The following is a 27,276-nucleotide window of genomic DNA, read 5'->3' as shown; positions in this document are numbered from 1 at the left end:
ACACGTCCGCCAAAGGAAGGCAGGCGGAAGCGTCCCCGCGCACAGTATAAAAGCGCGCACAAACAACAAGCACGTACATACCGCTACGATGAATGCCCCATTTGTCACAGCACTGATCGTGGGACACCGCAGGAGGAGGAGAATAGCCAGGGCACGCATTGTTTATCCCCGGACAAGCCTTTTTGGGATGCCTGATGACCCGGTCTATGGCAGGTATAGGTTTCCACCTCGTATCATCCTAGACCTGGTCATGGAGTGGGAAGATGACCTTACATCACCCACCTTCTGCTCCCAAGCAATGAGCCCCTTGGAGAAGGTGCTCAATGTCCTGCATTTTCTGGCCACTGGGTCATTTCAGCGGACTACTGCCTTAGTGGGGGTTGGGGGTCTCACAGGCCATGCAGTCACGCTGCCTACACCAGGTGTTGGCAATCATGACTGCGCGCCCCTGAGCCTGCAGGCACATATACATGCCCAGAACACCCGCAGAAAAGCAGGTCGTTGTCCAGGACTTTTACAGGGTGGCACAATTCCCCAAAGTGCTCAGTGCCATAGATTGCACCCATGTGGCCCTACGTCCACCTAGGGCCACTGAGCACATCTACCGAAACCACAAGCACTGGCATTCCATCGACTTGCAGGTGGTATGCGATGCCAAGGGAATCATCACCTCTGTCTATGAAAACTACCCTGGCTCCACCCATGACAGATTCATATACAGAATGTCTGCCCTGAGCCGGGCCCTGGTATCTCCTACCTCATCGTCCGAGTCTGGCTCTTCCTGGAAAGGAGGACGTGTCACAGGAGCCTGACCACGCCTAGCCGCAGCTTTTCCCTCGTCGGCAGCAAGTCTGCCAGACGGGTGAGCCTGGTTCTGTGCGGCGATGACACGTAGGTCTGCATGCAGAACCTCACGTGATACGTGTGCTTCTTCTTGCAAGGTAACATGTGTAACACAGAGTTCCTCCTGCAAGGCCTGGCTGGACAACTAATGCACCTCCCGGCAAGCATGTAGCTCAGCCGAGATGGTGCGCCAAGCTGTGCAAACCTCTCCTCTGACTGCTCCCTCTGGGACATCAGAAGGACACCCTGAGTGGATCTGAGGGAAGCATACTCCTCCCTCAGGGCCTCCATGTGTGCCTCTGCATGAGCAGCAATTGCTTCATGCAGAGACAACATTTCAGCCTGGCGTGCCCTGTCTGAGGCCGCCATGCCCAGCCTGAGTGAGCGGGCTGTGGGTCGTGCCGCCTGCTGCTGGAGAAGCACCTGCCTAGCAGAGGGGAGCATGGATCGGGCCACACGCTCCATGCTCACAGCGATGTTCTCCATTGCTGCCCCCTGGCGTTCAGAATTGGCAGTCATATCTTGCTCCCACTCAGTATACAGCGGTTGCGCGCGGCAACCGCGTTGCTGGGCTTGACACCTGCGGGACCCAAGGACCGGGTGGCCTCATTGTGTTGGCACCGCCTGCGGCTGCATGACAACATGCCCCCATCGACGTGATGGCCCAGGTACATCAGTGACTGGTGTGGAGGGTGACCCTGCATCCCGATCCACCACAGGTGGAGGTTCCAAGACTGTCTGACCACTCAGTGCAGGTGTCACGGACAGAGGAGTGCCGACATCAGAATCACTCACCCCTGACATATGGACCTGATGCACATCCAACTCGACATGGATGTCAGAGTGGTCATCAGGGCTGGACTCATTGCCAGCCAAAGACAAGATGGACTGTAGCACATGTGGGTTTTCATGGCCTAACACCCCACAACCCCCACTTGTGCCGGGTTTCTGTAGTGATAACAACCCTGTGCCTGGCATGACAACACCATCCTCTGGCTCCATTGCGTCATCATCTGAAAAGTAGAGAGAAAAGAGGTCACTACACATGTTAGAAGCACACAACGCACACACACATAGACATCACATAGACACCAAACACATTAAACAGACATGTCACACACAAAAGAGAACCTGCCATGCATGCTGATTCAACTTGACATTGCTTCTGTGATTAGGCATTTAGAAGGGTGTTATATCGCTCTGAAGTGGGTCGATGCAGTGCAGCACATTTGTACGTTACTCACTATCCACATGTACAAATACTTCATGATGTGTTTCAGAAAATTTGAAGGCAGTGCAAGGTCAACTTCAGCCATCACGTGCAATGTGCGTGCAATGTGCATGCAATGGGTAGTATGGCTACAAGCAAACCACCCCTCCCCCAAGTGCAAATGAAGGGATGCCTTGCATGGCTTCAACAGGATGACCATAGACCTGTGTATTGACAGACAGTGTTGACTAGCATCAATTGCATCATGTGAGTCAAGTAACAACACAGCAGATGATGATGGGACAGTAAGCAGGACACATGATGAAACCTCAGGAGTACACCCACGTGTGAAGAAGACACTACACCAGTTGGACAGAGTCATTGGCCATGAAACGGGCTGAGGCCTGTGACCCACACAGACTGTCACACCCTAAACATGTGTGTGACGCAGGACTGAGCCACAGTGGCCTTGGGAAGGCTGATGAAATGCCATGCAATGTAGGTCACCCTGGACACGTAATATAATGATCATACAGTCAAGGACACATAGGGGCATCCATGGAATCCACAGGGAGCATGAATGGGCACTCATGTCCCTGCGGGGCATCTGAATCTGCACAGTCCAAGTGAGACCCACTGCATCAAGTACACAGGATGTACCCCACAGCATATGTCTGGCAGATTGGCTGGTGGAAGTTAGCATGTACACAGGACGCATGAACAGGTAAGTACTCAATGGCAAAATTGAAGCGTACCAGTGCAAAGTTGAATTTGGGGTGCAGGGGGGGGAGGGGCAAGGGAGCATGCCTACGTGGAGTACCCGCATGCAGGCAGAGGACACATGTCAGTTATGCTATGACATATTGTCAGGGCTGAGAGGAAGGTCCCCCCAGGCTACATGCAGAAGGGCCAGTGAACTGGAACATGTACTGGAGGGGCATCCTGGTGACCAGCATGTGAGTAGGGTGCAATAGTGGTGATGAGTCCGCGTCCGCTCCACATGTCCACCATCCTGCAGAGCAGTCATGCATCAGTGAAGCATTGCATTACTTGCACATCAGAACCATGTACACATGACATGTAGTGGCAGTCATGCACAACACATCAAACAAGTAAAACACACATGTCCTCAACAAACACGCAGCAACACTCACTGGACTGGGCATCAAAGTCCGGCATCTCACCCACTCCTTTGACCGATTCAGGTGGTATGAACTCCGCAACGATGGACTCGTGCGGAGTGAGGTCTTCCTCCTCAGGTGCAGGCCCACTGCCAGTTACCAGAGTCAATTTGTAATTTGAGGCATGCTTAGCCTTAGAGCTGCATTTGAGGTCATTTCAACGCCTTTTTGCACTCTTACGCCGTGCACACCTCATGGCCGAATGCACTCACATGTTCCGCAACTTGCTTCCAGTGGGTATCACGGTGGGCAGCCATAGTCTGACAATTAGGCCCCACTAGCATGTCACGGCTGTGGTCCCGCAAGTAGTCCACGAGGAAGTCCAGTTCCTGGTTGCAGAAAGTCTTCTTCCTCGACATGCAGGAGGTTGTGGCTGTGTGTGGGGTCCCAGCCTGTGCTGCAGGTGCAACCTTCCTCCTCTTGGATTGTGGCGCAGACCCTGGCTGGCAAATGCCGCCCTGATCAGTATGGCCAGTGGCACCGGTGGATTGAGCCAAGGGAGTGGCAGGTGGAGGGACGACCAAAGGCCTGACTTGCGTCAGTGGCAGCTGGGTGCCCTCTAATGGACCCTGTCCAGCAACAACCACTGTGGAAGGGTCATTGACTGTGACTGTCCTGGTTTGCAGACTCACAACCGGGTGTTGTTGGCTGCATCTGCCACTGCACTTGCCAACACCTGGCTTGTCGGGGCAGCAGATGACATTACTGCCCCAGGGACACGTGTCTTGGCCAGGGCAGCCCTGCAGGCACCTACGGTTTCCCTCCTGCCCTGTTGGAAATCTTCCAAGGACTCCTCAAGTGCCAACGCAGCCAGTGCTGGCAGACCCTGAGCCTGGGTGGTGGTGTCCACAGCTGCACCTGCAGCTACCCCTACCCTTGGGCCCGAGGCAGTCGATGAAATGGACTGCGGGGTCACACGGGCGCCAGTGCCAGATGCAGAAGCTGCATCTCCCAGAACAACAGGGGGTGGTGGCATGACTGTACTGACACATGGCAAAACATTGTGCACAAGTGGCACACCCATGCCTATTCTCCCTCTGTGGCCACCCTGGACACCCTGGAGTCCCCCTACTCCCTGGTCAACCCGGCCATGTCCCTGACCACACCCGCCACAAGGAGGACGCCCAGCTGAGGCGCCCCTCACCTTTGGTGGCCTCCCAACCATGGCACAGATGGATTTGTGCAGCACAGATGGAGGAGTTCCAATGGGAGGTGTACACCACAATTGTCCTTGGCAATTGGGGTGAAGGGGGTGGGATGCAAGATGTTAACAGCACCTCTGCACCTTCAAGGCTGTATGTGACCCCGGTGATGTAGTGACGGGTCACGCAATGCTTAGGCACCCCAAAACTGCAGTAAAACCATGCACGCAACCCCTGCAGCCTACATGCGTGGAATTAACCTCCCGCAGTACGCAGTGGCATCCAGTAATACGAAAACCGTGTACGCTTGGGAGACACAGGCTACTATGACCTCAAAAACGGGTACGCGATACACAGGGGCACCCGCAGTGGGAAAAATAGCATGCGCGACTCACCGCCAGACTAGCGTGATGATGAAAAACATGCATAGCCAATACCCCCGCCAAAAGAAGAGATACGTCCTTGATCCGCTGTGAAGTTGTGATGGCACACGAAACAACATGAAGTAGCAACACACACGTCGGTCTCCACGAAAGGCAAGTACAGCAAACTGCTGGCCCCGCTCACCTTCAACCCGTGCTGAGGGAAACGCCTGCGCGCGTCGTGTCACTTACGCGTGTAGGCCCTTTCCTCGGATTACATGCATTCACACGCGGATGTGCAGTTTTTTCATGCGCTGAATCACTATGCACACGTCACAAGGGAAACACCCGCACACGTAACGTCACAGACGTGCTTACGCACTAAGGGCCTTTCCTCAGATTTCACGCTTGCCAAATCACTCCGTATCAAGCTGGCCACGCAAAAACACACGGAAGATCACGCTCCTGCCCAGAAGGCCATATTCCTGCCCCCCCAGAGCCCTGAGCAAGCTCCCACCTGCCATCTGCTGCTGCCTGCCTGCCTGCTGCCCACATGCCCTGCTATTTGGTTCCTGCACGTCAGCCAGGGGTGCAGTTGCTGTGACCACCCCTGCTGGAACTGAAGACTCCCGACTGGGATACCATCGCTCCACAGCCCAGCCCCAGTACCCAGTTGCCCACCCACACCTGCCTCTGGGGTTGCCATGTCGGACACTACACCATCTGGCACCACTGGCAACCCCCAGGCAGAGAGGCATAGGACCACCAGCTTCAGTGCCAGTGAAGTTGGTGTCCTGGTGGAGCAAGTCCTAGGGTAATATGATGCCCTCTTTGGAAGTTCGCGCACTGACAATGAAGGACGGAAGAGGATCTGGATGGACATTGTGACTGCCATCAACGAGGAGGGGGTGGCAGTCTGCTAGATCAAACATGTCCGGAAGCGCTGGGAGGACTTCAGGTCCAGGACCCTCAACAAGGCCCGGCGCCTTTTGAAGGCAGCGGATGCCAAGGGGTGCCGGGTCCATCTGACCGACAACCACATGAGGGTCCTGGAACGCAAACGCCCAGCGCTCCACGTCCAGGCCCTTGAGGAGCAGATCCGTCTGGAGTTGAGCGGTAAGTGTACATGCATACTGATCGGACGCTGTGCATGTTGTGGTGTGCCAGCAGTGTGCAGGTTGCACATATGTCTTTGTAGGGACATGTATGGCTGCGTATGCACAGGGACGTGAATCTGCCACATGTGATTCCTATCAAGTGTGAGACACATCGATGGTGTATGTGTTGGTAAGCATGCTCTGCAAATGTATGTGTGGGTGCACACATGTAATGAATTATGAGTATGTACTGTGGCATGGTTGTGGTGTCACACATGGATGCTGGTTCATGCTGCATGTATCTACACTATGCACATGTGCATGTGGGTGTATTTGACAAGTGTGCAACTGTGATGCAACATGGATGCATGTGACACTGACATGTAGAAGGCTGATTGCCAGATGTGACATGGATGGTGACATTGTCACTGCAGTGGTGGAGATGTACAGATGTTGTCAGTCTGGTGGCGTGTGTGCATGTGTTATGCACTCCCCGTGTTGCATGTGACGTCAGGCTCACCTTCAGCTGCTCGTGCTGTTGTATGTGTATGGATGGTGCTGCCTGGTGCGATATTCCTGTTGATTTGCTCATGTGTGTGAGTTGGAATGACATGTGTGTTGGGGAGTGTGATGCCTTGTCTGAATTTGACACTGTCACTCATGTACAACTGTCATGTGTGTATTAGTCCATTGTACAGTGCCCTGATGCCTGTGTCCTATCTCTCCCTGTCTGCAGCGTCAACTGATGAAGAGGGCGGAGAGGGTGCTGTGGAGCAAGGCGGCAGGGATCGCACCGCCAGCCGGATACGCAATGCCCGGTTCCCCTCCCATGTTGTCATCTCGTCGGGGAGTGAGGAGTCTGGTGCCGCGTCCCGGCCGCAGCTGCCGAGGGTAGGTCCAAGAGGCAGAGGTCGGAGGTGGACTCCTCGTCAGCAGAAGGGGCAGGTGAGATCCCACAGGGTCCGACGGAGGAAGATGGCACAGAGTCATCCAGGTTGGTGGGGGGTTTGGTGGAGGAGGAGGCTGTGGAAGGGACACACACGGGGTCTGGAGGTGGGGATTCCACTGGTGCTAGTGGTGCAGTGCAGTGGCAGGGACAGGAGGCAGCACAGGCCGCCGCGGAGGTGCCTGTGTGTAATCATGTCCCCGATCCTGTGACTGGATCATCCCGCACCAGCAGGGATGCCTACGTCCATACCCGTTTTCAGGGAGGGGATGAGCGCCCAACAACTGGCCTTCCTCTCCCTGCGAATGTGGCAATCCAGGACGGGGTTAGCCTGTCCTGGCTGGGATAGCGTTGCGTCAACTGGGCATGCGAGGTGACCTGCAGTGTTTTTGTGAAGACACTGCAGGTCATCTCGGATGCATCGTTGACTGCGTTTACCTACTGGGACGGGTCACCAGGGCTGGATTCCTCTGTATGCTGGACCTTCTTCCGACCCCCTCCTCACCTCAACCCCCTATGCGCCAGTCGTCCTCCATGCCATCTTCCCACCCATGTATCACCTGGGTACCCTGTGGAGCTGCCTCTGACCCTGCGGCCCGGCTGGTGGAGGACACATCCCTGCTACAGTCTGGAGTCAGACGTCCAGCAGGGGTTGCCACCACAACAACTGCACCCCAGCCGGAGGAGGATGTGCAGGCAGCAAGAGCCATGGCACAGGCACAGGCACAACAGCAGCAGCAACAAGGTGGGAGCCATGATGGCTCGAGGCCTTTAACATCCGAGGGGCAGGCATCTGCCAGAGGGCAGGAGGACCCAGGATTGGAAGGGTCTTCCGTGTGGCAGCGGTTGGGCCAGCCATAGATATGGAGCGGCGGCACGGCTCACAATGGTCAGGACGGAGAACTCCATGCGGAGGGCACTGAGGCGGGCCGAGTGCCTCGAGGCAATGCGCAGGGAGTTGGAGGTCAACATGGCATCGTCCCTGCGATCCCTCTGGGCCATGGAAGAGGACCGCCTCCAGGACATTAAGCAGGAGTTCGATGATGCCCTGGCCCAGGAAATCTGAAAGTGAGCCATCGGACTAGCCCGCCGCCATTGTGTATAGTTTTTAGTGTTAGGTTTCATTTTCGTTTTCCTTTGATTTGGGGTGTTTGGACTATGCCCCACACATTTGTATATAGTTCTTTTCTTAGGTAGTTTTTTGGATAGGTTTAATTTCTTTTGTTGGGCTCATGGACCCTGGATGAACTCTGTGTACATAGTTGAACAGTGGATCAAGTGAGGATTTTATTTTATTTTATCACCATGGATCAATGGATTTTTCAATTTACATTTCCTTTGGATTTCATTTGGTGGACTGTGAGATTGGACACATGTTTTTTTTCATCACTTTGGATTGATTCTTCATATGTTTTTTTATTCTGTTTCAGACATACATTTAATTTCATCGTTTGAAATATGTTTTATGCTTTCATTTCATTTCATTCATTTTGTTCATAATTCATTTTTGTTTCTTACTTCCATGTGTGGTATTCGCTTATTGGGTTACTGCATGTGAAAAAGAAGATTTAGACAATCACTTGGTTACCCAGTGTGTGTGTGTGTGAGGGACATGTTTTGATGTACATAGTTGACTTTCGGTTTGTGTCATGGAATAGCCATTTCAGTGTGGGATGGTTTGGGGACTTGATTGCCTCTCAAGACTGGGGTGGGGTGCTGTGGGATTTTGGTGCACATGAGGCCCATGATTGTGCATCTTTATAACGTGTTGGGGGGGACATGAGTCGGGGCCTGCTGGCAGGTGCCCTCAATGCTGGGTGGGTGGGGGTGCTGAGGGTGCTGAGGGACATGAGTCGGGGCCTGCTGGCAGGTGCCCCTCAATGCTGGGTGGGTGAGGGTGCTGAGGGACATGAGTCGGGGCCTGCTGGCAGGTGCCCCTCAATGCTGAGTGGGTGGGGGTGCTGAGGGACATGAGTCGGGGCCTGCTGGCAGGTGCCCTTCAATGCTGGGTGGGTGGGGGTGCTGTGGGACATGAGTCGGGGCCTGCTGCCAGGTGGCCCTCAATGCTGGGTGGGTGGGGGTGCTGAGGGACATGAGTCGGGGCCTGCTGGCAGGTGCCCTTCAATGCTGGGTGGGTGGGGGTACTGAGGGACATGGGTCGGGGCCTGCTGGCAGATGCCCCTCAATGCGGGTGGGTGGGGGTGCTGAGAGACATGAGTCGGGGCCTGATGGCAGGTGCCCCTCAATGCTGGGTAGGTGGGGGTGCTGAGGGACATGAGTCGGTGATCACTAGTGCAAGGTGACATGTGGGCTGGCTGGGGGGCATGTCCATGGTGGATGGGCTGCCTGCGGGACATGACCAGGGGTGCAGGGTAGTCCCCTGTGGTGTAGGCTGCCTGCACGGGCTGGGGAGGGGGTCAAGGGCACACCTGGGAGGACCCACACTTGCAATTCACGTGTATAACACCCCACACACCCCACTGGATACACGTACCCCCTCTCTGCAAGCAAATTCGCGTGTGAAAGTTCCCGCGCACCCCAGGAATCCACGTACCCCGCTCGCCCAAGGCTATCGCATGTGAAACTCCCCACGCACCCCTCAGAATACACGTACCCCACTCGCCCAAGGCCAATCCCGTGTAGAACTTCCTGTGCACCCCCGAAATACACGTACCCCACTCGCGCAGGGCCAATCGCATGTAGAACTTCCCGTGCACCACAGTAATACACGTACCCCACTCGCCCAAGGCCTATCGCATGTGATACTCCCTGAGCACCCATCAGAATACATGTACCCCACTCGCCCAAGGCCAATCGCGTGTAAAACTTCCTGCGCACCCCCGAAATACACATACCCCACTCACACAGGGCCAATCGCGTGTGAAACTTCCCGCGCACCCCAGAAATACACGTACCCCGCTTGCAAACTTCCCACGCACCCCCGAAATACACGTAGCCCGCTCGCACAGGGCCAATCGCGTCTAAAACTTCCCACACACCCCTGAAATACACGTAGCCCGCTCGCAAACTTCCCGTGCACCACAGAAATACACATACCCTGCTCGCACAGGGCCAATCGCATGTAAAACTTCCCGTGCACCGCCTAAATACACGTACCCCGCTCGCAAACTTCCTGTGCACCACAAAAATACACGTACCCTGCTCGCAAACTTCCCGCGCACCCCAGAAATACACGTACCTCGCTCGGCCAATTGCCAATCGTGTGTAGAACTTCCCGTGCACCCCCGAAATACACGTACCCCGCTCGCAAACTTCCCATGCACCACAGAAATACACGTACCCAGCTCGCAAACTTCCTGCGCACCCCAGAAATACACGTACCCCGCTCCAAAAGGCCCAATCATGTGTAACACTTCCCACGCAGTGGGGTACGTGTATTCGGAGGGGTGCGTGGGGATTTTTACAGACATTTTCATGGTTGGGGGCTGTATGCTGGTCCACTGGCCTGTGCGCTATGTACGGGATTTGTGTGCTGTTCATGGCGCATGGGGAGAGGTTGGGGGCGTAACTGGCGCAGCTGCATGGTCGCTGCACCACTATGCGCCACGGCTGGTTATGGATGTTAAAATCCATGAATATGCTGTGCGCCGAAACGTATTTTGGTGCACGCGGCTCGCGCAGACTGCCGCACGCGCACACTGTGCGCCAGCCACGTGTGCCACTTATGCGCTGAATTCTATGAATTACCCCCTTAGATGCTTCCAGACACCTGCAAGAAAAGGGCAGCACCATAGTAACTTTGAATTGGAAAACATGATCGTTATCAGCCCAGAGAATAACTAGTTCTCTACTGATAGACAATATTTTCCTAATTACATTTCTGATCGATGAAAGCAAACCTTTATTTATTTACGTAGAAAAACATCTTACCATTTTCAGCATATTTTGAGATTGTGGCTTTACATTTCTTCTCAAATCATTGATTAGTCCAACAATCTCTTTTTTAACCTTTTCATTATTTGTGTCCAGGCGTGGCAGAGCATCCTGCAAGACATAATTACATGAAAAGCTTTTACTTAAAAATACACTAATTTTGTTATCATATGTGATGGAGAGGTGTGAAGCTTCAAGTTGTAGTCTACCAAGAATGACTTACTAGTGCCATACCACTTTACTACACAGTGCAACCCCTGCAGCAAGCAACTTATGCCTCAATAATAGATTCTCTCAAAGGGAGTAGCATAATAACAAGGTCAAAATGTGCAGAGCAATGCTTCTCCCATTATGGCCCTTGCTGCATTGAAATGTGCAGAACAAGGCTTCTCCCATTATGGCCCTCGTTGCATTGAAATGTGCACAGCAGAGGGCTTCTCCCATTATGACCAATATTCACAGTGTAGTAGCATGCAGTACAAAATGTGACAAATGAATTCATTGTATGTGTTTTATTTTAATACGTGGAATGTGGTCAAATTCTGAATCTTTGTTCACATTATATCTCATTCACTTAACTCCAAATCAGTCCCTACATGCTTTTTCACCCAACCTATGTTTTAGGAAATGCACTTGATGTTTAGTTTTGGAATATTATGGAATGTTTTATGGCTTTTTAAGACAATTTACAATGTTGAATAGAAAGAAGGCATTAATGTTCCTGATATTTTATTTTTTCAGTACAGGAATAATTCATGTGAGGTCAAAAATAATTAACTATGTCTCTACGAAGAGGCCATTTTCCCTGACTGGTTACACGAGTATGTCTAGTGGTTAGTACCCTGTTAAGTCTTGTGTGAGAAATGTGTGGGGGGGACCACTGATCTCCTTACCAAAACAGGCCCACCTCTCAAGAAGTGAGTGCACATTTGTCTGTATAGCAAGTTTATTGTACAAATTGCTGAGATTGGCTAGATGACGCTGTAGAGCCAAACTAACCCGATTTTAATTGAACCACACAAAGGTGTCTTTATATACAGTTTACAACAGTTATCACACTCCCACATATTTCATTACAAAGTCAGCCCCCAAAAACATGATTGGTCAACCCTATACAAATAAATATAATCCCCTTGAGTTCCCACGCTCTCATTAGATACATTAATTTAACCACCATGCCCTTTCAACATACATTTGCTTTATCTCATATTTAAGCACACCCCTTTTCAGGATCTTTCCGTAGCAGGTCATTACATCACAAATGGTCACATATTCATCCACAACAATCCTAATTTATTACAGTTTCCATCTTGTTGGAGACCTCTAACCACGGTCATGATGCACATGGCTTTACCAAGGATACTTCAACAATATGAGGAGGGAGGGAAACAAGTTCCCTTTGAACTGATGATAAACATCTTAACCGCCAAGATTTGCTGATGCCCTCATTTCATGCTAATCTCTAACGACTACCATTTCAACACACATGGCCTCTGGCCACATCCTGGTCATTCCTGAGTACCTGAATGAAACCCCAAACTATGGTTCCACTCTGTCTCCCTTGCACCAGGTTCATTACCTGACCCCAAACTGATCCTACCAGGTTGCTGGACTTCCCTGGACACTGAATACCAACTCCCATTTACTTAAAGATTACATCTACTCTCCACAATAGTTCCAAGTTGTAAAACCCTTGCCTGGCTGCAGTTGACCATTTAATGTCATTTCAAGTAAAAGATAAGTATATCAAAAATTGTTTGAATGTGTCTCTGTCTGAATTTATTTCAATGTATGCAGTGTGTGTGTATGTGTGTGTGTGTATGTGTGTGTGTGTGTGTGTGAAAGATTTGAAATGGCTCTCTGCTCCAGTATATGTTTGATGGGGAGTGCTACATCATATTTATAGTGACAATGATGAAAGCCATCAAAGTGCTTAATTGGGAATTTTGGCCACAGCTTCATGAAAGTTATAAACAGTGGCCACATTGTCATAGATTGTGGCTGTACCTTCATGAAAATAAATTATTATGATCACACTGTCATAGTTGTATTAAACTGAATAACTGTTACAATAGTGTGACAGACTGTGACCATTGTTACAATAGGTGATTTACAATCATGCTTACTTTTATAGATTGTGGTCACAGCTTTGTGAAAGTGATACACATGGAGCATTAATGGGAGAGATTGTGGCCACAAATGCAAGAAAGTGATTTCCAGTTACCATACTGGCATAGATTGTGGGCACAACTACATTATAGATGACATACAATGACAAAGCTGGCATATGTTTGGACACAAACATTATTGTATGTTGTGAAATGCTCCTGAGTTCTATTAGTCAAGTGTCCGCTACTAAATTTATCAATGTGTTAACCTATAGAAAAACAATTCTTTTTTCAAAGGTTGTGCTTTAAAATTCTTAAACGACTATGCATCATTTGAATACATTTTAACATTTTTCACAGGGTGAGAAACCTGCATCCCCCATCATTATTTATGTCTCATTATTTATGACACTTGGCATCCAGCACCAATTTGCAGTAGATATTAAATCTTCTGCACTAAACATACGTGTCTACTGTCATTGACCTTGAATGCTGATACCTACTCCAAAGTTGTCTCCTCAATCTTAATCTAAAAGCTGCCTCCATCACTGACATCAACATAATAATGTTAGTGGTTGTGCACAATGATGACTGGCAGATTTAGGGATCAGGTGCTACCACACTTGTTTCTACGATGGGTGAAAGTTGTAAACTGTGATTAAAACATGTACTTACATCTTTCTCAGTGTTGGGAATGCCCCATGGCAACATGATAATCATGTGCATTTCATAGGTGTCTGTGGTGGCATGCGCTACTTCAAGGAGCTTCGAGAGGTTGCCCCACAGCAGGGCTCACAGGGGGCCCCACATATTATGTTATGCTACAGTCACTAACCAGATTCTTTATTTCAGTTATAGAGTGTACACCTTAATATCAAGAACACTATCAAAATTCCACCCCTGTAAAGGAATACGGAGACATATTGGATGTAATAATGTGTTGAATGTAATATTTCAGCACTCTGGATTGTTAGCAGATAGGAAAACACAGAGTTCAAAAAGGATATGTCTTGTAGGAAAAAGGTGCAAATGGGCATTAACCATTCATTAAGACCCCAAGAGGTCGACAAGGTGGACAGGGTCAATTCAAAGTGCCAGACTACATGTTTAGGTGGTTTGAGGGTGTCAAACAAGGCTTCAATATTTTGCAGATGGCAGTAGATCCAGGTTTTGGTTGTGGCAGATCATATTGGTCCAACAGACGAGTGGGCAGTAAGTCAGTTTGAAGCTCTAGCTCAGACCAGTTTGAAGGTAAAATGCATCTGATGCAGTTCATCAGGCATACCAGGGTTGGTTCATAGGTTGAACTGGTTTGAGATCTTTGGTAACCACTGATTACGATTGATGAGTGCCGCTGGAGGTCCGATTATGGCTCAAAGTTGGTAAGGTATTAGCTGGTAGAAAAGCAGGTTTTGTTCCAGCGGCAGATCACCACCAAGGTGCCCTTATAGTGGGTCATAAGTAAAGCTTGGAACACTCAATCTTCGCTCACTGGTGGAGGGCTTTGGAGAAAACTGCTCTCCCAAAAGAGGCCCAAAATAATTCTTCCTTGAGGGTTGGATAGTTCAAAAGTGAATCAAAAAAGTGGTCGGTGGCCCCTTCTTTTATAAGCAAAAGGCCAGATGCAGTCCTTTTGGTATGTGATCTTTGCCTCGTTGCATTATACCCAAAGGAAGAGCAGGAGACAGTAAGGAAGGTGAGGTACAGGGAAAAGCAAGCTGGTGGAATCCTTGCCAACTCTGCTAAGCTCCCTCTGACTACACTAACTCAGCCCCCTTCTCAGACATGCATAGTATCAAAAGTATCAAAGCCTCTTGGTGTGCAACAACCTTTTGTGAGGCTAGTCCTTTTCTTTAGGGTGTGCTCTTTTATTCCTGTTTCCCAGGCTGCTCCTGCCATGGGCTATCCTGCTGTAGAGAGCTGTTAACTGACCACATAAAGGATCTAGAGAGAGGCAACTCCTACTTTGATACACTCCTACCTGATGGTTACAAGATCCTCTCTGCGCCCAGGTCCAACTGCTCTGGTGGGGGTGTTGCCCTGATCTTCCCTGGGTGGATTCCTGGATCTGTCACTCCTACACAGGCATACTCCTCTTTTGAATGCCTCATCTACAGGTTCTCTCTCTCCCCTAGCCATTCCCTTACTGTGGCTACTATCTATCGGCCAACTGGTCAGATCTCCTCCTTCCTCTTTGAGTGGGCGGACCTCTCCTCCTCACTCCTGGCCTCAACCACTCAACTCTTCCTTCTTGGAAACTTCAACATTCACCTGGATGCCTCCTGTCCTCCCTCTGGACTCTTTTGCGACCTCTGCGACTCTCTCTCACTCACTATTGTCCTCTCTGGCCCGACTCACTCTGCAGGGCACACCCTGGATGTTCTGATCTCCTCAGACTTTCCCCTCTCTGCCCCTCTCACCACTCCTCTCTCCTGGAGTGATCACTTTCTCCTCTCCTCCCACCTCACCCTCCCTACCCCTCAGGCCAAGCCACTTCCATCACTGCCACCCACCTTCTTGGTCATCCAACCCATGAAGCGTCTGTCAGCTGAGGCTTTCGCCACCACCTTCTCACCTCCCCCCCTTTGCCCTTTTGGCTGACTCTCACCTTGACATAGACCTCTCCACCCTCCACTCTGCTATATCGGATACTCTTGATATTCTTTCCCCTGTCATGAGAATCCGCCTGAAGCCCAAAACAAGTGCAACTCCTGGTACGACTCAGACTCGTCACCCTAAAACGTAATTGCAGGGTGACCGAGAGGAAAGGGCGTGCTTCATGTACATCCTCTGACAAACTGGCCTGCCGCCTGCTGCAGAGGCAGTACCGGCTCTCTGTACTAACCAAGAAGAGACCTCATATCCAAGCCCGCGTCTCAGCGCCATCTAACAACTCGGCTGAACTCTTTAAAATCTGCAAGGAAATGGCCAATCCTGCCACAAGTTCTACCTCTCCTGTCCCTTCCCAGGCCCTCTGCACAGTACTGGCTTCTCACTTCATCTCTAAAACTCAGGACATCCTGTCCTCACTCTCCTCCTATCCCCTCCCTCCCCTGCCTCGCTGCTCTTTCTCTGGCCCTTCTTCATCCACCTCTCCTCCCTCCTTCTCTGCCTTTCCCCTGTTCTCCGCTGATGATGTTTCTAGACAAGTCTGATCTATGAAAGTCTTGTTGAAACAGGTTCCCCCCTGTTCCTCAAAAACTATCAAGGACCACATCGACTCCCTGGCTCCTGCCCTGGCTGATTTCTGCAATCACTCCTTCACCACTGGAGTCTTCCCATCTCCCCTAAAGCACACCCTTGTACACCCTCTTCTTAAGAAACCCTCTGCCAACCCCTCCTGCCCGGCTAACTATCGCCCAATCTCCATCACTCTCTTCCTGGGCAAGCTCCTGGAGAAACTGTCCATATCCCAGTTTAACCTCCACACTGAATCTATTGGTTGTCTTCATGACCGTCAGTCTGGCTTTAGAGCTGCCAGAAGCATGGAAACTGCTCTCCTAAACATCCATGAAGACCTGCTCTCCAACCTTGACTCTAACACCCCTTGCTTGGTCTCTCTTCTGCCTTTGACACCATCAACCATGCCATCCTGCTCAACCGTCTCTGTGATGTCCTGGGTATCACTGGGCAGGCTCTGGCGTGGCTGACTTCTTTCCTTTCTGACCGACCCTCCCAGATCCAAATTGGGTCCTTCCTCTCTGCTATCTTTTTCTCTACATGTTGTGTTACCCAGGAGTCTAACCCTCTCCCTGGCTGTTCAACCAATACCTGGCACTCCTTTCCCACCACATTGCCGCTCTCTACCCCAACTTCCAGTGTTATGTGATGACACTCAGCTCATTTTCAGGCTACTCTCGGCCTCCTCCTCTCCTTCCCTCATCTCTGACTGTCTGTTTGCCATCCAGGAGTGGTGTTCCACCAATGACCTCTGACTTAATGCCAGTAAGTCTGAGATTCTCCTCATCGGCACACCTTCTCCTTCCTGCCCTGCAGCTCTCTGGCCGGCCTCTCTGGGCCCTCTTCCTGCTACCACCTGCAGGTCTAAAAACCTTGGGGTCATCTTCGACTCCACACTCTCCTTCTGGCCTCACATCTCTGACGTCTCTAAGAAGTCACACTACCAACTACACCTCATGAGGGGTATTCTTCCTTTTCTCTCCATCTCACCGAAGCTCACTGTCTCCAGGGCTCTGGTTCTCTCTAGTCTGGATTATTGCAAAAGCCTCTTTCTAAATCTGCTTGCTCTCCAGGCATTCTACTTATTCAGAACAGGACTGCAAGACTTTTCCTTGGCCTCAAGCCCAGGGATTGTACCTCTCCAGGACTGAAATCTCTGCACTGACTCCCAGTGGTTGCGAGGATTAAGTTCAAAACCCTCTGCAATGTCCACAAGGCCTTTTGGGGCCTGGGCCTAAATAGCTTCAACTCTCTCTTCCTAAATATCTTCCTTCTCGAGTTAATCGCTCATCCGCCTCCAACTCCCTCATGATCAGTCGCTTCTCCAAGCAATGAGTTGGTGGTAGATCTCTTTCCTCAGCTGGGGCCTCCTTCTGGAACAGCCTCCCTGCTTCCCTTAAACTTGAGGAGAACCATCTATGGTTCCGCAAGCACCCGAAAACCTTTCTCTTTGCTTCTGCTTTTTCTCCTCCTCTCCTCTGCTGACCTCCTGGCTGTTACCGGAACTGCACTGGCTACATGGACACCCTCCGATCTCAGGCCCACGTCCTTCCCCGCAAGCGCCACACACCTGCACTGCCCACCTGGCAAACCCGCACTTGGGGACTGTTTCTGTATCCCTACAGTCCCCCTACCAGCCCTCGACACTTGTTGTCCGCACTTACCCATGCACTTACCACATGCTGGCCGTTACTTACTTGTTATCTTTTACCATGTACTGCACTGTCCTTGTCCCCCTTCCCATGCACTTGTGCGATCTGAATTACACCAGGCCTATTAGGATCATTGTCCTCTCCTATCTTTGTTCCCCCTCCCTTGCCTCGTCATGCCTTGAAACACTTGTGCATAGGCACGTTATAAATGCCATATCATATCACATCATATCATACTGTCTATTTTCCTGCCAGTTGTAGCAGATACAACCAATCTAGGGATAATTTGCACAGCCAGTTTATGGCTGGTTTGGAATCACAGTATTGAGATGTTTATGATAGAAAACAGATGTGGCTTTACTATTTATTTGAATTATCAATTCACATGACCAATTCACATATGGCCTTATGGCTTAGGTTTAGAGATTAAATTCCCAACAGGATGATAGTTAACCAAAATTACTTAGTTCTGGAAGAGTCACAGATTAAAATGCAACCTATGTTCTGGGTCGACTTGGCTGTCACAACATCTGTCAAAAGGACACCTCTGTATGCCTTTGGAGAGCAGAGTTTGCAGATCAAGAGCTGATTCAGAACGGCATGCTTTTGTCACTGAAAGAGTGATTACCCACATAATTTAAATAAATATAAAACAATAAAAAACAGGGCTTCTACACGCTTTCTAGATGGTATTTCTTCACATTTACATAGTCATATAGTTTTTGTTTAATTTTCACCTGCCATCTTTAGGTGTGATTGTCGGAGGGCACATTATTTGCTATCAATTCTGCTAATACCAACTGTTCAGGCCCATCCGATGATCAGTATTTCTTATATGTGTTATGATTTCTTTTGCATCAGCAAGAAACTCAGGTATTATAATTATGTAGAATTTAAAAATCACCAGTGGGTAAGATACAAAAGACTGCGCTATTTTCCAAACTGAAATATGAGTTCTATCTCAAGCTGCGAAAATCTTCTTGACTGAGAAACACCCACTGAGGTTCCAGAAAAATACAAATATCACAAGGAGTGTCACAAGACCATAATCGCGCTTGGTTGAAAGATACATCAAGATATCTAAGTCAATCAATAGATTATCAAAAAATCTGAATTTGATTTGGATAGAGACGATAACATGTGTTATGATGATTAAAGTCTTGTTTTTATTCAGGAACTGCCTACAGCCGTCACGTGTTTCGACCTGCTTGATCGTTATCAAGGCCTATTTGTGATTAAATCCTGATCAATCTCTGGGCGGCACTGGATATGATTAGTTTTTTGAGGTGATTTAACCCGTGACATCCTTTGGATTTTGGATTAATCCTATGAACTAGATTCTTTATGATTGGAACCTTCAATTTGGATTACTACAATCAGCATATGCACTGGGACCGATTTTGTAATCTCATTTCGTGAGATTATTGAGTATCTGCTATTGCTATACGGACTAATCTAATGATACCCCAATAATATTCAAGTGGGACGATTTAGTCCCAGAGATTGAACAGGATTTAATCACAAATAGGCCTTGATAATGACCAAGCAAGTTGAAACACGTGACGGCTGTTAACCACGCCCTCGAAATACTTATCTAGAATGTGAAACGAGCCTCGCACTGGGAAAAGAAAAAATCAGTATTTTTATTATTTTTTCTATCTACACATGAAAGAAAACAGAAAAGTAAAATATGTCCTTGATGGTGCTTGAAACTGTCAGCACCTTCCACATCATTGTGTGGGTGGGCTGCCGTTGCGGTCCAAGCAGGACAGACAGGATGTTACGTAGGGGTTAGGGAGGGCGGGGACAAGTTTGGCAGTTGTTTGCCTAATGTGAATAAAGAAGGTAGCATATGCCACCGGCTCCCGTGTCTCTCTTTATGTCAGGCTGGTAAGAGGCCTCGGTGAGGTCTCAACAGAAACTGGACACATTTCTTTTTTTCTTCACATTTATGACACAAGATCGACCTCGTGCTAACCGTATAGATGTAGACTTAATATATAGCAGTTGGAATGTGCGTGTAAACATGTATCACTGAGAGCACCTATGAAATCGTTATGATCACTACTAAACAAACTCCAAAGCACAAAACGTGCATTCATGGTTGTGGTAGGTTTGGGGAGCCCTCAAATGACCCATGAATATTTCTCGCAATATGTTTAAATGGTTGGCTCAGTAAACATTTGCCGGCCATTTATGGTTTGAGCAGACCAGCAGTGCCCTAATGTTGCAATCTTACTCTTGAACAACTGGCATATAAGATGCACGTTCTGCTCACATAAAAATCAGCTGGCGTTCCGTTTTTGGTGTGAGCACAAATTAGAACCTGCCGCATTTGGTGTCCAAATCAGTTTACTTGGTACACAGGCCTTTGCATCTCTGATTTTGCTTCAACTATACAAGTTTCCCCTACATTTGTTGCTCCCCAGTCTACACATGGATCCCTGGAAGACTCGTCTGTATACCCAGATACCATGTTAGATGCACATACAGCTTACTTCGTATGAAGGATGAATACTTTACCTGCCCATTGGATTGGTCCAAAACAACAAACAAAGCAATGGCCACCACTGCCAACATAGCCATTCCTGAAAAGCAAAAGTAACATTTCAGTCATTCTTGATGAGGATGTTACAGTATCTATTTCATTCATGCATTACTTTTTTTAATTTTGCCTTTCAAAACTTTCCAAAATGATAGCAGATACATTATAAAATAGTTCAATTTGATTTAGGCTAGTGAAAGAAAATATATTGCGCCAGAAGAACATTAACACTCCAATTCAACTTCATAATAAGAATTATAAATATGTTCAAGAGTGTCAGTAATATTATAAACCTAGTTTAGCCATTTACAAGACCACCCACAGTACTGTGTGCATGAAATATGACTTGTTTCTTAACATTCGCACAGGCACTTAACTTGGGTGGTGACCCGTTACCGGCAGGGTCGGCCCGTCTCCTCGCTATATATTGCTTTATTACAATTAGGGGCAGAATACAGGGGTCTTGGTGGACCCACCTCTACAGCTGGATTTTAAGGCCATGCTGATAGCAGGGATACACCTAGGGAGACACAAGTCGTACAACAATTCTGGTTTATTGTCAAAATAGACTTGTCACTAAAACATGAAGGCATGTAACCTACTCTTTTAAACTTCCAATGTATTTCTCGGCTGCATTGAGAGAAACCTCCAACAAGCCAATATAAGTCGTAGACCAATTCTGGCTTATTGTCAAAATTGACTTGTCCCTACAAACCTGAAGGATTGTACCCTTCTTTTTCGAATTGCATATGTCTTTCTAGGCAGCACTGAGCGAATCCTCCAACAAGTCAATAACTGTGCACATTATAAACAACTGTTGGGTGCAGAAAGACCATTTCTCAAGCAGCTATGTTGGGGATAGGTTATTACTGATTTTCCTGCTCTAGGATTGCAACCCAGAGCATGGTAGCATGGATTTGTCAGAAAAGTATATGCCAGGTGAGGCACATTCAGTGATGTGACAGGTCTTGGTTTGGACTCCCTCCAATCAGCAGTAAAAACATTGTATCACTGGTCACCAGAACATTCAGAAGATCATGGGCCTCATTACGAGTATGGAGGCAGCCATGCCCTCAATAAGGCTGCCTCCATACCTGGCTTCATAACCGGGTTCTGTGAATGAGGAATTACCTGGTTATTCTGACCTTGGAGGACCCGGTAATTCCTCATGCACAAAACCATTCCCCATTGGGATGGAGCTAATAACGGGCCTGTTAATAATGGGCCCGTTATTAGCTCCTTGGTCCCCTCGCGGGACCCGGAACAGACATCTGGTTTTACCAGACATCTGTTTCGGGTCCCACTAGGGGTCCTCGTAATCAGGCATCCCTTAATGAATGGTGCTGGTGCCATACCGGCACCGTTCATTACGGGACCGCCAGGGTCGTAATGAGGCCCCATATCTATTTGCTATAGCAGTTAATCAAGTTCTAGCAAAAATTGGACTGCTGCAACAGGAGTCAGACTTAACACAGGCTCAAATTGAAAGTTGAAGTAAAGGAACATTGGGGGTTGGTGGTCTCGTAGTAAATAAATTTGGGCTTAACAAAGTGGCAGGATTGCCAGTACAGACTGTGAATGGCAAAGATATGTAACGGCAGATAATAGGTTAGTTACAACTTGCCTATACTCCTCTGCCTTTTTCTCCCCTCATTTTCACTTCTATGTCTCCTCGATCCCCTGGCTTCCTGTTGTCCTCTTTTTTTCCCTCTTTTATTTTTCTTATCTTTATCTCTTTTTTAATTCGGTTTTATTGTTTATCTGTCTAAATCATGTAAGAGGATTCGATTCAATTCAACACTACAGCTAAGTCAACGCCTAATCTATAATACTGAATGAAAACCCTTATTGATATACCTTTATGTCCAGTTCATGCGCTCTGGATGACTACCCCTATATAACACCCCTCTGTTGGAATCCCCCTGACCCCACTGAGCCAAGAAGTAGTTCTGTTTTGCAAGTTAAAAGGTTTATTTGAAACTTTAAACAATATAGATATATATATCACACTTTATAATAAATTAATTATTGAATATCACACTTAATCTGATATGATAAAGATTAACAACGGAGAATCTGGCACTAGCACACTTCTTTATAATCAATGATGAGTGGTTATAGGATGGATAAGATAGCAACAATACTTTTATGGTTTCCAATGGATGCAAGGTGGAATGAAATGCAGTACAGAAAATACTCAATATGATTTCAACAAAACAATGTAATCACTTTTCTCTGGCTATTCACTCCCCCCCCCTCTTTATGCAATGCAAGGAAATGGGAGGAAAGCACACAGTTCTCAGAAATGTGATCAACTGTAATTCAGTTCACCCCAGCAAGCTTAGACTACAGAAGTTTGAAAACACAGGCCCAAATTGCTTTGATATGTGCTGGCAATGAATTAAAAAATATGCTAAAATGCTTTTGATTCCCTCTAGAGGTTCAGGGTGAGTGGTATCTAGTTACTATTAGCTCAAGCTCACTCTTGCAATGATTCAGGAATGATTAGCAGGTTAAACGAATTTCTGGCAAAAGGAAGGCAAGCAGCAGCTGTTTTTACACGAGGAGAAATTTGCAAATCGCGGTAAAATTCGCGGATGTGTGTTCTGCGATTACGGCTATAGGGGGTAGGAATGCGGTTCTTAGTGCGATTAAAAGCTTAGATTCTCAACTTTCAGATGAAAGTTACTGCAAGTCTCTAGCACAAACGGTTGCGGAGATATGAGCGATTGAATAAAGGTCGTTTTTCAGATTTGAAATTTTAAAAGCTCAAAAAGACAAGTGCAGCTTGCAGCTAGAATGACAGGTGACAGATTTGGAGCTATCAGGCAGTTCTACTTAGGTTAAATAGATTGAATTAGATGAAAAATGTGCGCTGCTTGGCCTAGTTCCTTTGGAAGTTGTATAGATAGACCCGGTCTCCCACCTGATATTCCTTCCTGGAAGTTTTCAGGTCATAATGGGTCTTCATGCTATCAGCTGATCTTTCTAGATTCCGCTGAGCATAAGCAAAAGCATGTTGGAGGTGTTTCCTTAAATTCTCTACATACTCATGAGTAGTGGAGGCATTTATCAGTGTCTGCTCTTGGGTCCTGTAGAGCAAATGCTGAGGAAGCACCATCTTGCGCCCAGTCATCAACTCAAATGGTGACATTTTGGTTGCAGATGAAGGGGTAGATCTGATAGCCATTAGGACCAGAGGTAATCGGATATCCCAACTTGGCCCAGAATCTGCCACAAACTTCTTTAATATGCTCACAATTGTCCGGTTATATCTCTCTACTGCCCCAGAAGAAGCTGGTCTATAAGCAATATGCAGCTTTCTCTTGACCCCCAGTATCTCCCACATCTTTGTCATTACTTCACTGGTGAAGTGGCTACCCCTGTCTGACTCAATCCTTTGAGGTAGACCAAAACGAGAAAAGATGTGGTTAATCATCAAGGCAGCTGCAGTTTCTGCCTTGCAATTTGGGGCTGGGAGACATTCCACCCACTTGGAAAACAAGCATGTCACAGTCAACATGTACTTATTCCCCCTAGCCGAGCGAATCACAGGGCCTACAAAGTCGATTTGTAAATCTGACCATGGCAGTGTCATCCCCCGCTTTTGTAAAGGCGCCCGGTGCGTGAGGGATGTCGGCTGAAATTGTGCACACACAAGACAACCCTTCAAATATTGGTCGAGGTCCTGCCCCATGTGTGGCCAGTATGCAACCTCTCTTAAGATTTCCAATGTTGTGTGAAACCCCCTATGACCGGCGGTAGCCGCATCATGGGCGTGACTTAACATCAGGCTTCGGAATGAGGTAGGAACCACCCACTGATCGTGGCCAGCTTTGGATTTCCTTACCAACAAACCGTCTTGGATCCGGAACATTTTTGGACATTTCATCAACACTCTTAGGTCCTCTTTCCCAATGCAATCGGTATCCGTCAGGGGAAAGTTCTCAGGGTCATCAAGGTGCTGGTAAAATTTACCAATTATTGGATCCCCCTTCTGAGCAGTAATCAAATCAGCATCAGGGGTCTCCTTACTCCATTGTGCAATTGAAAGGTCGTTGTGAGCATTTGTCTGGGACCTAGTGATGGCAGTGACCTGGATTTCCCCCAACAGGGACTCAATCTCAATTAGATCCCCTTGGATGGCCCCGGTTTTGGCCAGCTGATCAGCTAAGTCATTTCCAGTTTTGTCTGGTCCCTCTACTTTGGAATGACCCTTGATCTTTTTCCAATAGGTGGTCATCCCATTCGATGTGACCAGATCATCAATGTTTTGGATCAACTTCCCATGTTTCAAGGGTTTGTTGTTAGCACATAACATGCCTCTGGTTTTCCAATTAACCAGGTGCTCCACGAACCCGTTCCGTACATAATCCGAATCTGTGATTATGACCAGTTCGTGGAGTTGATGCTAGACAGCAGTGAGGATGGCCTGATGCACAGCCATCAATTCTGCCACCTGACTACTTCGGGGACCAATTTTGTATCCAGCGGAGGGTTCTGGGGACTCATTCACCCATGCATTCCCTACGCCGGCCACCAGTTCTTTCTCCCCGTTGTTGTCAACATGGTAAGAGCATCCATCCACATAGACAGTGGGCATTCCCTTACACTTGTCCTCTTCAAAGACTTTGTGTGGGGAATTAAGGTATGCCTCCGTGTTGTCCTTTATTTTTAGACTCTCGTCCTCGAGACAGTTTTCTCTGGCACAATCATGCAAGTCAGCCAGACCTTGCGCGAGGGGACTCTCCTTGTTTTGGCCATATCTGACTTCCACAGGAAAGCCTTGCATTGACAGAATCCAGGAAGTAATTTGGGAATTACTCACATTTCCGGCCCGGATTCTGTCACTTTGGAGATATTGCAGAGGCTGGTGTGGAGTCTCCACTATGATGTGCTCCCCCTGGATAAACGGGCGGTAATTCTTCAATGCCCACACCGTCGCCAGGAGTGCCTTCTCACAATCGTTGAATTTCTCCTCCACAGAGGATAAAGTTTTGCTCGCATAGGAGATTACTTTATTGACCTTGTCATGCTTTTGGTATAATACGGCCGTCAAGCACGTATTAGAGAACCCTGTCTCCAGGAAGAACTCCTTGTTTCTGACAGGGTAAGCTAGGCAAGGCGCTTGTGAGAGGCTTCTCTTGAGTTGTCTTACTGCCTCGGCTTGTTCTGGACCCCATTCCCACTTGACCCCCCCCTTCAGGAGATGAATCAGGGGTCTAGTGATCTCTGCGTAGCCCTCAATGAACTTTCTGCTGTAATTAGTCAGTCCAAGGAGGCTCCTTAGTTCCCGCAGAGTTGTGGGGTCTTTCAGTTTCTGAAGTGCTTCCACTTTCTTTTCCTGGGGACAGAGACCCTGAGGAGTAACCTCATGCCCCAAGAAATTAACACGGGTTCTACACCACTGTGCTTTCTGAAAGGAAAGTTTTGCTCCGGCGGCCCTCAACTGCGTCAGAACATAACGGATCTCCGCTATGTGTTCCTCCACAGATGAACTTTTGATGAGGACATCATCTACATAAGCCAGGTTACCCCTCGCACCCAGGTCGGGCATGGCCTTGTGTAGAAAAATGTTGAATTCATTGCCGGAGTTGAGGTATCCGAAGGGAGTCCGGGTCCATGTGTACTGCTGACCCCCAAAGGTGAAAGCCAGTTTGTATTGGTCCTCCCTACTGACAGGCACGGTCCAGTACCCATTGGTCAGGTCTATTGCAGTGAATACCTGTGACCCCTGGATCTGGGCCAGCCCTTGGTCAATGTAGGGCAGAGGCCATCGGGAAGTATGGACCCGTTTGTTGAGCTCCCTGAGGTCGGCGCAGAGTCTCCACTGGCCGTTTGGCTTCAATATTCCCAGCACCGGATTATTGAAGGTGCTGTGGACTGGACGGATTATTCCCCTGGACTCAAGGTTCTTAATTATTTCAGTAAGGGACTCCATTGATGCGAGAGGCAAGCGATATTGCTTCACAAACACAGGAGTCATGCCAGGGTCCGTGGGGATTGTTGTTGTGTGGATGTCAGTGCGACCACAGTCATATGAGTCTACCGCAAAGAGATCTTGGAAATCCAAGAAAACTTGTTTCAACTTTTGCTTTTGTTCCAGAGTCACACAGGCATCAGCTAGGTTGACTCTCTCTTCCACCATCTGCCTGAAGCCTGGAAAGACTTCTGGTTTGGCTATCTCCGCGGCCTCCTCCAGCTGGGTGGAGAAGTCCCTGGTCAGAGTGCTGATTTGGACCGGAGGCTTCAGGTGGGAAAGGCAGCCTTCATGCACCTGGAAAGTCACCTCATCCCTCCTGAAGTCACAAGTCACATCTTCCTTACCATAAGGGCAGGAAGTGTACACCAGGAAGTTCCCCCCATGCCGGGTAAAAATCCTGTCTGGTGTTGTATTGTCATCACTGTCACTGTCAACGCAGTCCTTGGGGATTGGCCCTAACAGTTCGTTACCTAAATCAATGGAAAAATGTCGGTCATCAACCGCCATTCCAATAATGGTGCCTGCGGCTAGAGTAATACTCTTTAAGTCGCTGTTATCCACCTCTATTGGAATGGTGTCATGTTCTATGTTGACTAATGGAGTTGGGTTTACCCCCAACCCTTGCTGTTGGAGAGAAGCATTTAGATGTATGTAAGCATCAGGGTTTTTCAATTCTTGTCCCCTTTTAACTCTCACTTCCAGGGAGAATTGTCGGGTCCTTTCTGGGATGGTGACTTCCTCTTTAACCTGAATTTCAACTGCATAAGGTAGCAATTGAGCTGACCTAAATGCTTTTTCTGGATCATCAAAGCCCATGGGATTATCCGCTAATCGGGACCAAGCTTTGAAGTTTATTAGGTCCAAACTAATGGCAAAGCGATTGAGAATGTCACTGCCTAAGTAAAAGGCGGCAGGGACGTCTCGCACGACCCAACAATTGTGGACTATGCTCTTGTTGCCAATGGAGATTTTGAGCATACACCTGCTTGGCAGGAGATGTTTGGAATTAGGCGCTTCCAGGTCCATTTCCCATTTGTCTATCAGTTTGAATGTGGGAATGGCTGGATCTTTTGGGAGTTGGCGGAACATGGCTTCGCTGATGAAGCTCTTACCGTTGTTCACACACACTCGAG

At 48.4% G+C, this 27,276-nt stretch overlaps 1 protein-coding gene across 4 annotated transcripts in view; it reads right to left on the bottom strand.

The window, feature by feature from the left end:
- Window positions 1-27,276, bottom strand: part of LOC138453172 (cysteine-rich venom protein-like) — a 281,590-nt gene that overhangs the window by 239,067 nt on the left and 15,247 nt on the right. For 3 of the 4 annotated variants that reach the window (XM_069605764.1, XM_069605766.1, XM_069605767.1), the window contains exons 2-3: window positions 20,139-20,203; window positions 10,673-10,786 (exon numbers count right to left, since the gene is read on the bottom strand). In XM_069605764.1, coding sequence (XP_069461865.1) covers window positions 10,673-10,786; window positions 20,139-20,203 — 179 coding nt within the window. Of the gene's footprint in view, window positions 1-10,672; window positions 10,787-20,138; window positions 20,204-20,636; window positions 20,677-27,276 lie in introns of those variants that run through there. The other variant, XM_069605765.1, reaches the window with a different exon arrangement.

This window comes from Ambystoma mexicanum, chromosome 4p (genome assembly GCF_040938575.1).
Source record: "Ambystoma mexicanum isolate Mex_15411 chromosome 4p, UKY_AmexF1_1, whole genome shotgun sequence".
Lineage (NCBI taxonomy): Eukaryota > Metazoa > Chordata > Amphibia > Caudata > Ambystomatidae > Ambystoma > Ambystoma mexicanum.
Note: the sequence above shows the minus strand (reverse complement) of the source record. Positions and strands in the feature narration are given on the sequence as shown.